Source organism: Panthera pardus, unplaced genomic scaffold (assembly GCF_024362965.1).
Source record: "Panthera pardus isolate Hobbes unplaced genomic scaffold, ASM2436296v1 HiC_scaffold_26, whole genome shotgun sequence".
Classification (NCBI taxonomy): Eukaryota; Metazoa; Chordata; class Mammalia; order Carnivora; family Felidae; genus Panthera; species Panthera pardus.
The window spans coordinates 39,036,765-39,054,571 of record NW_026526832.1 but is presented as its reverse complement, the minus strand read 5'-3'; the positions used below and the strand labels follow the sequence as shown (position 1 = coordinate 39,054,571).

The following is a 17,807-nucleotide window of genomic DNA, read 5'->3' as shown; positions in this document are numbered from 1 at the left end:
CGATCCCTTTTAAAGGTGCTATTTTACCGCTGAAACGCGACGGGAGGTTGGGTATACAGATTATAACGTAGGGAATCAAATGTTCCCGGGAACCACAGTGAGGAGAAAATCTTTCCCCCTGAGACTTGGCCACAGCAGTCAACTGCACCCTGACGCTTATTTAGGAATGTTTCCTAAAGGTTATTAATCCCGACTCGGTCTCTGCGGTGAACTGAAGGTGTCCCGGGCGGGGCTCCCCGGGGAGGAAAGTGACGGGGGCAGGAGGAAACGGAACAGCTGAGGGCGGGCACCCTGGGACACGGAGCGCAAGTCCCTCCGGTGAGAGCGGGCAGCGGCCTGCGGGACAGGGAGGGAGTGGTGAACAGGGGGCGTGACTCCCACGGGCCCTCCTCTGATGGGCCAGACCGACTGCCACCAAATCACACGTGTCAGCGGGTCAGACGGGCTTCTGTGTGTGCCTGAACAAAGCAGGAAGGACACAGAGCAAACCTGCCATTTCTCCCAAGGCTACAGGCAGGCCAGAGAGAGCAGGTGAACTTCACGCTCTGGGATCCGCCCCTCTGTTTTCTCATCAGGAAGGGAACAGGCTTGCACTTCAGCTTCTGCCCAAGTTCCTGAGAGATTCCCCAGTTCTGGCGTCGACGAGGACACCTGGTGGCCCTGACCCCGGGTCTCCACGCTACAGAACACGCCTCTGGCCACATCGGAATGCCAGTCCCCCGAGCGCCAGCCCCCACCGGACACCAGCCCCCACCTGGACGTGAGCCCCCCCACCTCAGCACCGGTGCCCACAGCAGTGAGGGATGGCGAGGGGTGAGGAGAGACCGCTCGGGTAGGATCACAGTCACTTGGAGGTCAAGAATTCAATTTTTTTGTAATTAGAATTCACATCGATGCAAAATGGGATGCCATCTTATGTGAATAGTACACAGTTCATTACATACCTGAATGCCTTCTCTGTATCAGATTCTGCTAGGCATTGAATATTTATAATTTATAACCTATCTCCTTTCAAAAAGGACCTAGGAAAGATGGCTGCTTGCTAAATGCATTATGATGTAGATCAAAATTATATCACAAAAAATAGGCGATGTCATATTTTTTAAACCAGTTTTATCTAAATACCTGCTAAGACGATAGTTTTAAAAGCAATCAGCATGTGTGCATGTTTAGTATTTAGTATATGGGGGTGACCCAGCGAAGGAATGAGTGTTAGGAGCTGGACCAGGAACCTTCCAAGCCTTCTCTCATCTAACGGACACAACAGATCTGCAGCGTACTATGTTTTATACTGGGGTGCTATCATTTTATAAAGAGCAAAACCAATGTTCTAGAGCGTCAGCCACCTTCCAGACTCCCCTGGAGTTGGATATTACACAGGGTGGCTGACGCAGTCACTGCCCACAACGTCCCACGGCTATAGAGTGGCAGTCGGGGTTCAGATGGAACTCAGCCGGACGCCAAAGCCTGTCTGCGCCCTCGTCCTTGGGCCATCACAGGGGCATCATCCCAGGTATCCATTGCTGGGCAACACGGTGGCCTGGGGCACCCTGTGTCCCGCTCTCTGAAGAGCGACTTAGGTCAACAGTCACAATTCCGGCCACCTGCTAAAATCACTCAGGGATGGTCTAAAACTCCTAATGCCAGCACGCTATTGGAAAACGTCTAACTCAAGGTGAGGCCCAGGGACAGGGACGTCTACAAGGAACTCGAGCGATCCTAGCACGTGGCCAGCTGGAGGGCCTGTCATTCACTTTATGTCAGTGGCTTGTCATCTCCAGGCGTGCTCTGTAAACCAACCATCCAGTGACGGTCACGCGCCTCCTACGTTCCAGACTCATGTCTCTTACGATGGTGATGGGGACCGCCGTGGCTCCTGTTCACAGCTGGCCTACTGTGTGCACCTCATGCACGAACCTCTTTAATCCTATCACAACCTCCCCAAGCAGGTGCTATTACCCTCTTACAAATGGTGAGAACCTGTACCTCAGAGAGCCGAAGGTCTGCCCCAAGGTCACTGGACCCACAGAGAGCTGGGACTCAGACCCAGGTGCATCTGGCTCTCACACCTACGTCCCACACTTCCTCCCAGGCCAGCCTAGGATGGACAGGTGAGGACCTCCTAACAGCCCTGAGCTGTGTGAGCACAGCAAGCACAGGACTGCAAGACGGCTTCTCTCGCCACCGTGGGGGGGGGGGGGGAGGGGGAAGGGGGCTCCAAGTGAAACCCGAACCCCTGGGGTTCCTGAAGGTGGGGCCTTCGGGAAGGCAGGGCTCCACCCTCATGATGGGTTCAGAGCCCGTGTAGGAGACACGCCAGGGTGCTCACCAGCCCTTTACCATCTGAGCACAGCCACCTATGAGCCAGGAGGGGGCTCTCGCCAGACACTGAACAGGCCCCGATTCGGGCTCCAGCCTCCAGAACTATGAGAAACACGTGTCTGTCGTTTGTAGGCAAGCCAGTCTGCGGTATTTTGTAGTAGCAGCCAAACGGGTCAGGACAAAGATTCGACTCTTACCAAAACTAATAAAATATGAGGCAGAGATGGACGGGGAGGTGTTTTGTCAAAAACTCTAAAACTAAATAGAAACCTGGTGGCTCGGTCTGGAAAAAACCATGCCATTAGTTGGCGAAAAAACGAAAAAGCGACAAAACACGAGAATCGCTTTTTCACAGCAAACGAGACATTCTGAACCAGCAGTGTGAACCCTTCCAGGCCAAGCACGGGCCCGCGGGCTAACAAAAGCCGCCCTCGGCTGCACCAGCCTTCCCAGGCCTTCCACGTTCCCTTCGTTGCCCACTGCCTCCCAGATGCCACCGTGGACAAACTGTACCACCACAGCCACAGCCTGGAGGCGTCATCCGCCCACTGACGCGGGCTCAGAGCTTGCTGATGGCCCTGTGAGCGGGCGTCACACCAGCGTCCATCCCGGGACTGGCCATGGGACGCACGGCGAAAGGCGCGGTGGCCCCGGCTGGCGGGGCTCACTGGAGGGCCCCCTGGCTACCCTTGTCACCGCGAGGCCACGCGCTCCGGGGGCTCAGAGGAGACAAGCAGACACACGGCCTGCCGTCCGCCTGGTCCGCGGGAACTGTGGGGCTGGCTGCCGTGGGCACCTCCGTGGTCTCCGCTGGGCCCTGCCCACGCTCGCTGTGGTGCCCCTGGCGCACAGGCCACAGTGGCGGGCATCCCACGCGGGAACTTTCTCAGTGCCACCCAGGAACACCCCCCTCCCTCCCCCAGCTCAGGAAACACCAGCTGCCATTCAAGGCCGTGTTCAGGTCTTCAACTTCACTATGGGCAACTCTGACTCTTGCCCAGGACGCCATCATCCATGAGCGTCCAGGTCTGCTTTAGCACGGGGCGAGCGACAGACAGCACGCCGGCCGCTCGGTGAGATGCGCCTTCTCTGAACTTAAAGCAGTGGAACCGGGGCCACTTCAGCGGCACAGACTCCAACTCGGGAACAGGTACCAACCACACTAGTGCTCTGATGATACCCACGGTGCAAACGCTCTTTTCACTCCTCCACTTCGAACATTTAATAAGCAATTCGTTATAAACAGCAAACATCTAAGAAATACTTTTAAGAGGAGAAGTAGAAGCGAGTTTCACTGTATGATGATGACCTTTTCCATGGGTCTAGCACCAAACACGAGACAGATCATTGTAACTGGGTCACTGCTCTCAACCAGTCGAGGTGACCTTGTTCACCTGGGTCTGTCCAAGACCTGGATTCCATCCTGCCCTCTGCCCTCTGCCCTCACACCCTCCCCCTGCCCACCTCCCCCTGAACACCCACGCCCTCCATCCAGCCCATTCCAGTCGTCCTTCCTTTGCATGGACCCCAGGGCTTTGACCTTTCTTCCACCTCCAATGTCTGGGTCCCGGCCCCTCACTGCCTCTGACTTGCCATCCTGGGGGACTTCCAACTGGGAGCCGACTTTGTCTCCTACCTCAGATGACACCTTCAGCCTCTCCCAGCACAACTGAGGGCAGGCGGTAGCAGGGAGAATCTGTCTCTCACGGCGTCCCCAGGGGTAGCGCAACACCCCTCAGTGTCCACGATCCTGGACACGGCACCAGGGGGGCCTCACTCGTCCCTTGTGGCTCCAGTGTCTGGGCCGGGGTGGCACGTGCTGGGAGTTCATCACGTACGTGTAATTGTACAGGAAGGACCGGCGGAGCCCGCGTGAAGAGACACCCCTCACTGGGCGTGTGGATGCAGCCGCTAAGTGAATAAAGGTGGTGGGGGTGACGGGAAAGGAGGGCGTTGGAAAGGAAGGAGAGGACGTGCAGAAACCACTGACCCGAGAGCCACGTGCGCTAAGACTGAGGCCCTAGACCCACAGCCACGAGTGGCACAGTCACAGCCCCGCTCTCCTCATCCGCGGGCCAAGAGACTCCACCTGTTATCACACGCTCACTGAGACGGAAGCTGAGCAGAGCCTGGTAAACAGTAAGCGTTTAATGAGCAACGACAGACGGGATCTAGACTAGCTGGTCACAGAAGTCTCATCCCTGTCGGACAGCCCCGTCGTGCGGTGAGCCACCGGACGACCTCCCGGCCCAGCCTCACGAGGAGGCACCAGACCTCCTCCCGTTTCCGAATCCAGGGACAACAAACTTCCCATGAAGGGCCAGACAGTCAATATTTTTAGCTGTGGGGGCCATACAGTCCCTGTTGCGATGACTCCAACGTGACATTTCATCACGAGGACAGCCGTGATGCCACGCGAGTGCGGCTGTGTGGCAATAGAACTTGATTGATGAGACCCGGCAGTGGGCCCGATTTAACCCATTAGCTCTCTGGTTTGCTGCTGTCCTAGACCATGAAAAGGTTTTGCTTCGTTTTAAGTGGACCCAGAACAGACCCTTCGTGCGTTTGCTGATTCACTACACCCAACAAGTGTTTTCGGTGCTTACTACGTGCCAGGCCCTTTTGAACGTGGGGAGCGGAGTGGTGAGCAATGCTGAGTCGTCGCCCGCTCCAGATGGCGGTGACCCATGGAAAACTCTCTAGTGTCTCGCTCCATTCGCTGTCCCATCCCCTCACCCCTCACAGACGCTGTCGGCAGAGATCGGCGGCTCCGGTCTCAGCCGTGTTATGGGCCGGGGTTTCCTGCAACAGGAAAAAATAGGTTCTGTGGCTTTAAAAAAGAAAGTTTTCAAATCACTGGTCTGCACCGGGTGTCACGGTTTAACGGGTGGCTGGCGTGTGGCACCAGTCCTGCTGACATCTACTGCCTGCCCTGCCGCGTCCCAGGAGACAACACTGATGTATGTGGACCGACGCATGGCTTCCAAAATCACCCCGGTCCCACCCTCGGTCCCACAGTCCTCACGGTGTTTGCAGACTGGTTCCCACTGACACTCAGGGCCACCACAGCCACATTCCGGGTCGCCACGTACCTTCACGGGCTCCTGGATCTGCTCTCCTGGGAGCACACTCAGGTGTCTCTGCGTGACACTGTGACTGAATAATGGCAGGCAGGGGCCAACCCCTCCAACGCTCTCTCTCTCTCCTGCAGGGAAAGGGGACCCCCAACCAGCACACTCCATGCAACCCCGGCAAGGTGGGCAGCCCCGCCCTCTCCCATGAGGGCACCCCGAGGTCCGCATGGATGCATCCCACGTGGGGCAGCGCACTGCCCTGGGGCAGCTTCATGGAGAGCTGGGCGCGACCTCACAGAGGGAGGATGTCACCGAAGCCAGGGCGAATGGCTCCCTCCGCCACCGCGCCCCGGGTCTGGGAAGAAACGCCAGTCCTCTCTGAACAGCCCTTCCCCGCAGTGACAGCCCCCGTTCTCATTGTTCACCAAGAGCAGGCGGCCGGCAGGCAGGCAGCCGGGTGCCGCGAGGCCGCATCGGCATCCGCCCCAGGCTACCCTCACGGGGTTTTCTGGAATCTTCTCCCTGCCAGCCTCCCAGGCTGGCCCGCCTTCCCGTGTGGCGCCTCGCCGCGCGGGCGGGCGGACAGCGCTCCTCTGACACGGACAGCTACGGGCAGACGTGAGCCGACCAAGTATTTCCTATTACGTGCAGGGCCTCGCAGAGTAGAGCCCAAAGATCCTATGCGCTTTCTGTCTCACGGGCAGATGACACTGCTGACTCTTACGGAGCCGCTAAAGCCACCATCTGCGGTTACGTTCGCGCGTCAGAACGAGACCCGCCCCCTGCGCACGCGGGGCGTGGTCACATGCCCGCCACCGCTCCCCCTGGGTCGGCCAGGTCACAGCCGACAGACGTCCCGACGGTTTGCCCTCAAGATGTCGCCCGGCCAGCAGTGCTCCTCCCGGGGACGAGCCGTCGAGCTCCACCTGAGCGCCGGCTTCTAGAGCAGGGACGGAAAGGACCCGGGCCCCCACTCTGCCACGGCACTTGCTGGTGGCGATGCCGGCCACCCGCAGACACGCCGTGGACGATCGGATGCCACGGCCTCCGCGGCGCCTTTCCCCGGAAGCCCTCCGGATCTCCGGCGCCGGAAAGGAGGAGGAGGCGCGGCAAAGCGTGGCGACGCCGCCGGGCAAGCGTGGCCGTATCGCGGCCTCAACAGCCGGAGCCACGCGGAACTGCCGTTTTTATAGGTCAGAACCATCGAATTCGTACAGCTGCGCCTGACCTCCCCATTGCACGCTGCAAAGCGAACGTCCTGGATGGCGCTAAGGTGGTTTACAAATGCCAGAAGTCCAGCGTCCTATTCGGTCTGTTCGAGGGACCGCGATCCCTGCAGCACCTGCGTTTTCTATCTGAACCGGGACAGTGGGTGACGCATGTGAATGCCTGGCGGCCCCAAGGCACATTGGCCAGAGATGCCTCTCCTTCCTGCCTCCTCTCCTCTCCCCTCCTCTCCAGAGATGCCTCTCCTTCCTGCCTCCTCTCCTCTCCTCTCCCCTCCTCTCCCCTCCCCTCCTCTCCAGAGATGCCTCTCCTTCATGCCTCCTCTCCTCTCCTCTCCCCTCCCCTCCTCTCCTCTCCAGAGATACCTCTCCTTCCTGCCTCCTCTCCTCTCCTTCCTCTCTCTTCTTCCCACCTCCTCTCCTCTCCCCTCCCCTCCTCTCCCCTCCCCTCCTCTCCTCTACTCTCCAGAGATGCCTCTCCTTCCTGCCTCCTCTCCTCTCCTTCCTCTCTCTTCTTCCCACCTCCTCTCCTCTCCCCTCCCCTCCTCTCCCCTCCCCTCCTCTCCTCTCCAGAGATGCCTCTCCTTCCTGCCTCCTCTCCTCTCCTCTCCCCTCCCCTCCTCTCCAGAGATGCCTCTCCTTCCTGTCTCCTCTCCTCTCCTTCCTGTCCTCTCTTCTTCCCACCTCCTCTCCTCTCCCCTCCCCTCCTCTCCTCTCCAGAGATACCTCTCCTTCCTGCCTCCTCTCCTCTCCTCTCCCCTCCCCTTCTCTCCAGAGATGCCTCTCCTTCCTGCCTCCTCTCCTCTCCTGTCCCTCCTCTCCTCTCCCTCTTCTCCCTACTCTCCTCTCCCTCCTTCCCACCTCCTGGCCTCTCCTCTCCTCGAGCTACTGGCCCGGTTTCAGCAGGGGGCACTCAGGCACCCACCCCCTCATACACTCCTAATGTTTCATAATCTGTTGCTGAAAACACGTGCCTAGGGGTCACTGATGTCTAGGGCTGTGTCCCTCCCCTCAGACTCTCCGACCTGTGTATCGTTTCAACTACTTCCCACAGATGGAGTCAAAAGCGCTTTGAGTATCTGCCGAAATGCCCTATCATAGCCCTGCTTGCCAGGACCAGTTTCCATGGGGAAAAAAAATCAACTAGAAACAAACAAAAAAAAAAGAAGCTGTATACCATCCGTCTCCTGCAGAACTAAGGTAGAAAGTCCCAATCGCAGAAACATCCGACCAGCCAACAGTGTGTTTGTAACCAGCTGCCATCCAGAGCACATACGTGCTCTACAGAGAGATGTTGTGGGTCACAAACCACAAAGGAGCAGAGTCTATCAACCCAAAGTGCAGTGGAAGTTCCTGCAGACTCATCCCAGAACGTTCTCCGTGCGCCCTGCATGGTAAGACCTTGTTCTCCGGGGTATATTTGAGTTTCCAAAATAGTCAAAAATCTCAGAATCCAGCATGACTAATGAGATGGGTAAGCAAACAGGACAGGGTCATCAGGGGCCAAAAAGTACTGTCTAAAGTCAGGAGAAAGATTTTCTTAGACAGCAATGAAGCGGGTTCTTAAAGCAAATCCCAAACGGGTCCCAAAGGTCTTGAGCATGGCGGTGACGGGGACCGGCAGAGGTCGCACTCAGCGGGAGGGGCAGGACCTACTCTACCGTCTCCGTTGAAGATGATACGGTTGGCCTTGCTCTGCAAGCACCCCCGGGAGTTAGCAAGTCCATTGTCAGTGAGGTCAGTGGGTGGCCGTGGAGACCACACCTTCTTCTGCACAAGCACTGGCGGGCATTCGAACTCTGAGGAGAACCGGACAGGAGTCGGCCACTCGAATGCCTGATGTCGGGGGCTCTCCCAGGGCCGGCTGCCGGGTCAGGGCCGAGCCAGGCCCAGCACTGGTAATTCAGGGACCAACCGTGGCAGGTGTTGCCGCTCCGGTGAGCACACCTGCACTGCGTTCGCTTACAAACAGAACAACTAGGGGGCAAGTATTTCTGGTCTAATAACCCCGTGCGGCCAATTCAAGCTTCTCACCTTCGACACGAAGACTGAGCTCGGGGTGGCGAAACGAAGTGATAAGATAAAAATAAAGTCACAAGTGGCAAAGCATGATTAATAATCTTGAAATCTTTGGCTACTCAAACTCACTCGGTGTGGGATGTGACAGGTGTTTCCACAGGGAACACGAGGGAAGGAAAAACCCCCCCTCTCTGAGCCGGGGTGAAGAGGCCAGGAGCGAGAGGCGCGCTAATTAGCCCTGACCAGGGCCACCTCACAGGCTCGGGGCAGGAGAGACCGCCCCACGCAGTAGGGCAGAACCCGAGAGGACTTCTTCACGGGCCTCCTGAGTCTACACAGACTGCAGCAAAACCTCCAGAGTCGGAAGGAACTTAGAACTAAGTCCCCGTGCGGAATATCCCACGGTGACTTGAGGAGGACTCTCGACTCGGCCATCTGAAAACTTCTGGACACGGTACAGCGAACCTCCCTGAACCCCACCAGCTCTGTGACGAGGGTGCCGGTGCCCCAACATTTGGGGAAACTCTGGCTGACGGAAAGCTCACCTTTAAAGCAGAGAAGAGAGTGAAAACTGAGGTTTGGGAATGTTTTCATTGGTGATTTCTAGAAGGATCTCCTTTCACGTTACTCAGAAGAAACTCCAGGCGCGCCTCGCTCTGCCGCAGACGCTGTTTGGTGCGGCCGGCAGGTCCGCGGCCACCCTGGCCCGTGTCCAGCACGTCTGTCGGCCACCATGCCCCGCGGTCACGTGCTCACTTCCTGTCTCCGAGTCACGTTTCGGTAATTCTCGCAGTATTTCAAACTCTCCCGTCACTGTATTCGTCACGGCGATCCGTGGTCAGTGACAGCTCAGGTGACGGTCAGCATTTTCTAGCACAAGAGTATTATTAAATCAAGGCGCGTACTTTTCTTCAGAGGTGACGCTCTTACACACCTACCAGACCGCGGCGCGGCGTGAACACAACGTGCACACGCACTGGGAACCACACGGGTCACCCGCCCCGCTCTACCAAGACACCCGCCTTCCTGGACGGCCAGAGCGGAGGCCACCGCGTCTTCAGCTCATGTGGCACACGCCAGGTCCCAGAGCGCTCACGGGGCCTCCGTCCTCCACATCGGGGACGGTGCCTTCCGCCGTCTCCTTCCTCCACCCCACTGGCTTTCCTGTTTTGTCCCTCCATCCGTTTCTGTGTGACTTCTCATTGCGCTGACTCGCTTTAGCAGGCTGCTCCTAAATGAGGTCGGTGAAAACACGCTACGCGAAAGGATGGTGACAACAATGAGACACTTCAGTGAGCAGGAGGGCTGTGCCTTGTCAAAGAGGCCGCTGTCAGCAGAGCTCAGTGGGGTCCCCTGGCCCCTTGAGGACTCATTAAACCTCTGACCCCCCTCCCCTCAGAACACCTGCCACGGGGCGATGTCACTTTGGGTGGATATCAGCTCAGTGTCTATCCTCCCCACACAGCTGGGAGCTTCCGGAAGGTCAGGATGGAGCCCCAGACGCTAGGGGCTCTGGCACATAGTGTACAAGTAATCCGTACTGCGGGAGCAGTGAGAGGGAAGAGCAGGCCTGCCGGTACCGAGGTCGACAGGAAGGGAGTGCCAGGTGACCGCAGGCAAGGACGGGAGCTGGGACCCTAACTGGTGACTGGCCGCCCGCCACCGTTCATGGGCAGAAGTGCAGCGCCAGCGCCGGCCACACTCCGCCCATGTTACGTGGCCACGGTCACTGCCAATTTATGTAAAGATCCCCGGTTTCGGGGTCTCAGACAGCCCCCTCTAGTGCGTACCTATCAGACCTCAGGTGCAATCCACAAAAGCAGCCTCTGCGGATGAAGAGATCATTTCTGGATTCAGGGGAAAGAGCCGGAATGGCGGTCACGCCGGAGGACCAGCCTAAGCCTAAGCCTTGGGGAGCAGGGCTAGAAACCACACGGAGGCACTGGCCTGACCGGAAAGCTGTGCAGTCCCCACCCGGCAATCACGAAGCCCGCCCCACAGCTGCCGCTGTCACACTCAGGCCACTGGCGTGTTCCCGGTGTGCCAGGAACTCACTACCACCTGGAAGTCACCTGCGATGCTGCCACCATGACCCCCACACCCCAAAGCTATCTGCAGCCACTCATACTGCCAACCGCTGTCCCGTGTGGCCCCCTGTGACTGGCAGCATCTCAGTCATACGCACGGTCCTAGTCACGGGGAAACTGCAAACTTGATTTCTTATTCCCATAATGGGAAATGGGGCTAATAACCTAGGAATTTCCCCCTATATAGGAGGGCTATTCAAAAGACGACGAGCAGCCACAAGAGTCAGATGTCCACAATGTAACTTCTGAGTGTTTCTCCCCCAGGCACAATGACAACAATGGGAGACGTGATTAATATCATGGCCTCCGAATCCCAGAAAAGCTTCGCCCTCTGCTGGCTAAGTACACCATTCCATCATATTATCTGACAATAGCTTTTATTCTATTTCAAAATAGTATGACTTTACCCAACACAGAAACACAGCTACAATAATTAAAAACAAGTATAAGACCCAAGTAAATAGTTCTTGCCAACTTTTAAAAAGAAGATTTTTTAAATCTTCTATAATCACATGGAATTAAATAATAGAGATGAGTTATCCTAAAACCCCATCAACCAAAACTGTGATTCACAGCAAAGCAAAAGACAACTATTAGCACTACACCAAAATAAAAAGCTTTTACACAGCAAAGGAAATCGACACAACAAAATGGCAACCTCCTGAATGGGAGAAGATACTTGCAAACAAGATACCCAATAAGGGGTTAATACCCTAAATATATAAAGAACTTATACAATTCAACACCAAAAAACAAATAAACTATTAAACAAATAATTTTTTAAAAAAGTAAAAATGGGCAGAGGACCTGAATGGACCACTTTCCAATGGCGACATCCAGGCGCCAACAGACACGAGAAGATGCTCAACATCGCTCATCAGCAGGGAAATGCAGATCAAGACCAGGAAGAGGTATCACCTCACACCTGTCAGAACGGCTAAATCCAAAAGACAAGAAACAACAGGTATTGGTGAGGATGTAGAGAAAGGGGAACACTTTGGAACTGCTGGTAGGAATGCAAATTGGTGCAGCCACTGTGGAAAATAGTATAGAGGTTCCTCAAAAAGTTAAAGATAGGACTACCCTGGGGCACCTGGGTGGCTCAGTGGGTTAAGCGTCTGACTTCGGCTCAGGTCATGATCTCCTGGTTCATAAGTTCGAGAATCGCGTCGGGCTCTGTGCTGATGGCTCGGAGCCTGGAGCCTGCTTCGGATTCTGGGTCTCCCTCTCTCTGCCCCTCCCCCACTTGTGCTCTGCTTCTCTCTCTCTCTCAAAAGTAAATAAACATTAAAAAAATTTTTTTTAATTAGAACTACCCTATGATCCATTAATTCCACTACTGGGTATTTACCCAAGGAAAATGAAAACCATTAATTTGAAAAGATGCCTGCAGCCCCATGTTTACTGCAGCATTATTTACAGTGGCCAAGATACGGAAGCAGCCCAAGTGCCCATCGACTGATGAATGAAAAAGAGATCAATAAATAAATACACACGCTCACACACACACACACAACCGTGAACTATTACTTGGCCATACAAAAGAATGAAATCTTGCCATTCGCCACAACATGGATGGACCTATCATGCTAAGTGGAATACGTCAGTCAGAGAAAGACAACCGTATGATCTCATTCATACGTGCATCTAGAAAACAAAGCAAATGAATGAGCAAACAAAAAGCAGAATCGGACCTCTACATACAGAGGACGAACTGGTGGCTGCCAGAGGGATGGGGGTGGGGAAGGGGGAAGACGGGTGAAGGGAAGGAGGAGACACAGCTTCTGGTCACGGAATGAGTGAGTCACGGGGATGAGAGGCAGAGCACAGGGAGCACGGTCGGCAATATTGTAACGGTGTCACACGGGACAGATGATGACTACACTTGTGATGGTCACAGTCCAACGTATAGAGCTGTCAGATTATTGTACTGCACGCCTGATGCTAATGTAACAACATTGTGTGTCTACTCAAATTTTTAAAAATGGTTAGAAGTATGAGTCACAAAAACACTTTTGTTGTTTAAAATGAAGACTTCTGGACGGCCACACCTTCCCTATCCTGTAACTCTGTAACTCTGACGTAAGAAAACGTATACCGTCCCCAAGCACAAAGGTAAAGACAGACCCAAACGGCTGAAGAGCCCCAGGGCATGAGGACAGGTGACCCTGCAGGTCCAGCAGGGCTGCGAGGCCCCAGGAAGAGCCTGTGGTGCAGTAGGGCACCATCAGGACAAGTACAGTTGACATGAACCTCGGAGCTCCTCAGACTCGCCTGCCCCACCAGCCCGAGCTAAGTGATTGTGGCGACTGAGATTCCACTTTCCGTCCCCATCCTGTCCCCCACACACTTAATAACTGGGGCCCCAGTCTCGGGCCTAGCACCTCCCAGGGAGAGGAATGGACAAGGGGAAGGAGAAGGCACCAGATGGACAGTTAACCTGGCGATCTTTCCTCCCTGCCGTCTGTCACCACCGATAACACCAAGGCAGCCTTTCCTACAATCAGGCTGAAAACAATCTGATAGTTCTGACCCACGTCCCTCCTTTATTTCAGTATCGAGATAGTCTTGTCAGTGTCTTCTCCATGGCTTGTAAATTCCCGTTCCCTCTGAGGGATCAGTGGGAGCCCCAGAGGCACCAAGAACACACTGTGAGCGCTCCAAAAACCGTCACTGGAACCCCAGCACGCGGAAGTGAGACAAGACCCACTCCCTAGACCTGGACAGGTTGTGTGCCTGCTCGAACAAGATCCACAAGTTCCCAAGCATTGGGAAAATCAGACCGTCAACACACACCAATGCCAAGAGGAAGCAAGGCTGGAATTACCTGACAGGGTTTTACAGCAGCCGTTATAAAAATGTTACAGTGAGCAACCAATACTCCAAACCAATATAAAAAAAAACAAAAAACAAAAAAAACAAAAACAGAAAACCTCACCAGTGGGAGAGAAGATATACAAAAGAACCAAATGCAAGTCCTACAACTGAAAAATACAGTAACCAAAATTTAAAAAAAAAACAAAACCCTCAGTGGATGGGTTCAACAGCAGAATGAACATGACAGAGGAAAGAATCAATGAATTTGAAGACAGAACAATAGAAAATACTCAACTTGAACGCTGGGTAGAAAATGAAGTAAAAAACAAAATAAACAGAGTCTCAGAAACCTGTGGGATGATAACAGCTGAGCCAACATTCATATCCGTGACATCTCAGGACAGGTGGGGAGAACAGGGCTGGAAAATATTCAATGTGCATACATGTGTATATGTGCACAAACATGTATATGTGCGCATACATGTGTGTAAGTGCACACATATGTATATATTCACACTCATATATATGTGTATGCATTTATACAAACACGTATATACACATATAGTAAAACCTTGGTTTGCAAGGATAATTCGTTCCAGAAACATGCTTGTAATCCAAAACACTTCTATGTCAAAGTGAATTTCCCCATAAGAAATACTGGAAACTCAGATGATCCGTTCCACAACCCTAAAATATTTATATAAAAATGATGGTGACAATATGGTAAAATAATACAAAATTTTTAAAAATACAAAATATAAAGAAAAATAATTAAAACAAATAACCTGCACTTACCTTTCAAAACCTCCGTGGCTGGTGGGAGGGAGACAAGAGAGGGGAGGGTTAGTGTGTAGGATGACTTTCTCTGTCACTAACGGAGTCACTGCTCTCTATCAGCTCAATGGAATCTTCTTCTCTTTGTGCAACTTTAACAAGGGACCTATCCAGTGACACTTGCTTTTGCCTCCTTTGAGGATTTTGCAGGAAAGTGACACTGCATTGACGATCATGCACAATCCCTTAGCAAGGGGGGGGGGGGGGTGGGAGGGGTGGGGAGAAAGACCACTGGCTCACTTGTGATCATGTGCCGTTCAGTGTCATGTACTACTCCTATCGCAAAATGTCACTCGTTTATCAAGTTAAAATGTATTAGAAACGTTCACTCGTCTTGCAGAACACTCACAGAACAAGTTACTCTCAATCTAAGGTTTTACCGTATATGTATATATGCACAGAGACACGTATAAGCACACATGTGTATATATGCACACACGTGTGTGCAATATATGTATATACACATGCACATACGTGTGTAGGCACGTGCATACACACATACACGCATATACATGTAACTACATATAAAACACTACATCTGATGATCGATGAATAAAGAGAAAACACTCAGATGATTATATTTGAAAAGTCGAAAGGGCAAAGGGGCCTAATAGCAAAAGGTTCCAGACGTCTTCCAAAGCAGAGTTGGTAAGTCGTGTACGTAGACTGTAATATCTAGAGCAAACACTACTGAAACTCACAGTACATTCACAAACACCGTACATAAATCAAAACGAAATTCTGCAAAACGTTCGAGTAGCCCGCAGAAGGCGAGGAGAGAGAAACAGGACCAGCGATAAGTGAGGAAAACAAACAAGATGCTGGGCTTGAGCCCTGAGCCACCAGAGATTTCAATGCACGTGATCTAAGTAGGTCGGTGCAAAGGACAAAGATGGGCCAAGTGACAAAACAAAAACTACACACACATACAACCCAACTACACTGTTGGCAAAACAACCCAACCTCCAAAGCATCGTCCAGAGCACCGTCCCTACAAGAGGCAGGGAGGGGCCCGCGTACGGCTGCTGCCTGCCCAGGACCAGGACTGACCCCCAAAAGGCACATCCCTCCCCCTGGGATGAGGATTTCACTCACTCACTCACAACTCCCTGCTCATCTAATAACGCCCGTGCGACTTACCACCAAGAGGGGAAATCCAGATGGAGACGCGCACACAGGGTCAGGAAACACACAGCAACGTGGGTAAAGCATCCCTAGAGACACCTCGGGACGAGTCTGTTCCTTGGACTGGACTGAGTGTGGCTGCACGCCCTCGTGCTGGCAGCTTGCACGGAGGTCAGGGAAGCTCCCTGGGACTCTCCGAACTGGAACATTCTGTCTTTAACACAGTCCCTCTGGGGACAGAAGCAGCCGGCTACCACCCTGTCTGAGTGACAGGTGTCAACCCACACATCACCACACTGTGTCAGAGAGCAGAGGTGAGGAGTGATTGAGACATTAGGAGTACGTGCTCAGTGCAGAACTAGGGGCAGAAAACAGGGTTTCAGGGGGCAGTGAGGACCGACCCAACAAACAGGTGTTTGCTGTCTCTTCTCCCCTAGAATCTAAAAAAAACACAAATGGTTTCCAAAGAATAGGATATTTAAGATATCGTAAAAACCATTCCTTTTTAACTTGTTAGTACAGAAGTATCAGTAAGTCCTCAAAGCCTTTTTTTTTTAAATATATTTTTAAATGTTTTTATTTATTTTTGACACAGAGACAGAGCATGAGCAGAGAAGGGGCAGAGAGAGAGCGAGACACAGAATCTGAAGCAGGCTCCGGGCTCTGAACCGTCAGCACAGAGCCCGACGCGGGGCTCAAACTCACAGGGTGTGAGATGGTGACCTGAGCTGAAGTCGGACGCTTAACTGATTGAGCCACCCAGGTGCCCCTGCCCTCAAAGCCTTTTAAAAGTCTTGATGACTCAAAAATAAAAGTGAATCTGAACTTTACAGTAAGTCTGTATGATCTTTAGGGCACACTTATACTTGGGTACAACATCTCTCATATCTCACACATATTTAAAGATTATTTTGGGGGCACCTGGGTGGCTCAGTCGGTTGAGCATCTGACTTCGGCTCAGGTCATGATCTCGTGGTCTGTGAGTTCGAGCCCCACGTCGGGCTCTGTGCTGACGGCTCAGAGCCTGGAGCCTGTTTCAGATTCTGTGTCTCCCTCTCCCTGACCCTCCCCCATTCATGCTCTCTCTCTGTCTCAAAAATAAATAAACGTTAAAAAAAATTTTTTTAAGATTATTTTTATGTATTAAACTTTGTTACACTACTAAATTTTATATTCTTTCCTCCCAAAATATATATTTTTTTCAAATTAACAAATCAGTCTAAGTTTTCCACACTTTAGGAGAAATCATCGTTATGGACGGCGGGGGGGAATGGTAGTTCTCTCTGGAAACTTTGATTCTGGTATATTATCTATGAGATTCCGGGCAAATGAATTCCTCTGAACCTCTATTTCCTCATCTATAAAATGGGTATATGAAGATGTCTACACTCAGAAGATTACCAGAAATATCACACTGAAATAGCGTGGCAAGTGCTGTGAAAACTGCAACGTAGTATATGACTGTAACCAGGCTACCACCTGTGTGCAGGCAGAAGGGTTTCTGGCACCTCACACGCTGACGGCCAGGAACAAGCCAGGATTTCACTCCCCTTGGTCTTACATTTTACACTCACAAATTCATCTGATTTTCAAACGGCATATATTGAATTAAAAAAAAAAAACACTATTAATTCCTTATCTTTTAGCAACTCTTCCCTACACACAGTGTGTTTTTAGATGCATTATCTGGGCTTTGTAACTTGTGTAGATTTTTACCGAAAGTGGATATGGGTTTGGAAATCTCTATAGATCTTATCCTGCTATACCGGTCCATCCAAGACCAGCTCCCGTAAACAGTCAAGGGGTCTGATGTAAGTAAGATACTAAAAGCAAGAGTCTTTATAGATTCTCCCTTCAAAATCAAATAGAAAATTCACTCAGAGACTGCAAATTCCCAAATTTTTCACGACATCATCAACTTCATATGAAAGCAACTTCATAGTCCTGACGTAGGCCAGGGAGCAGAGGAACGAGGTACTGAATGTACAAACAACACACTTTCAAGCATCTGGGGATTCTGGAAAGGATTCATTTTCCCATTTAAAAAACATTTCAGGGGTGCCTGGGTGGCTCAGTCGGTTAGGTGTGTGACTTTGGCTCAGGTCATGATCTCGCGGTCTGTGGGTTCAAGCCCCGCATCGGGCTCTGTGCTGACAGCTCGGAGCCTGGAGCCTGCCTCAGATTCTCTGTCTCCCTCTCTCTCTGCCCGTCCCTGGCTTGCACTCTGTCTCTCTCTCTCAAAAATAAATGAACACTATAAAAAACTCCATCGGGCCCTGGGCAGTCACTTCCTTCCTGCTGTG

At 52.6% G+C, this 17,807-nt stretch overlaps 1 protein-coding gene across 4 annotated transcripts in view; it reads right to left on the bottom strand.

Moving 5' to 3' along the window:
• EIPR1 (EARP complex and GARP complex interacting protein 1) overlaps positions 1 to 17,807 on the bottom strand; it is a 118,926-nt gene that overhangs the window by 58,990 nt on the left and 42,129 nt on the right. The window contains exon 1 of one of the 4 annotated variants that reach the window (XM_019453223.2): positions 9,187 to 9,250. The exons of the other annotated variants lie outside the window; for them this stretch is intronic. Coding sequence (XP_019308768.2) covers positions 9,187 to 9,235 — 49 coding nt within the window. The 5' untranslated portion in view covers positions 9,236 to 9,250. Of the gene's footprint in view, positions 1 to 9,186; positions 9,251 to 17,807 lie in introns of those variants that run through there. 4 annotated transcript variants of the gene reach the window in all.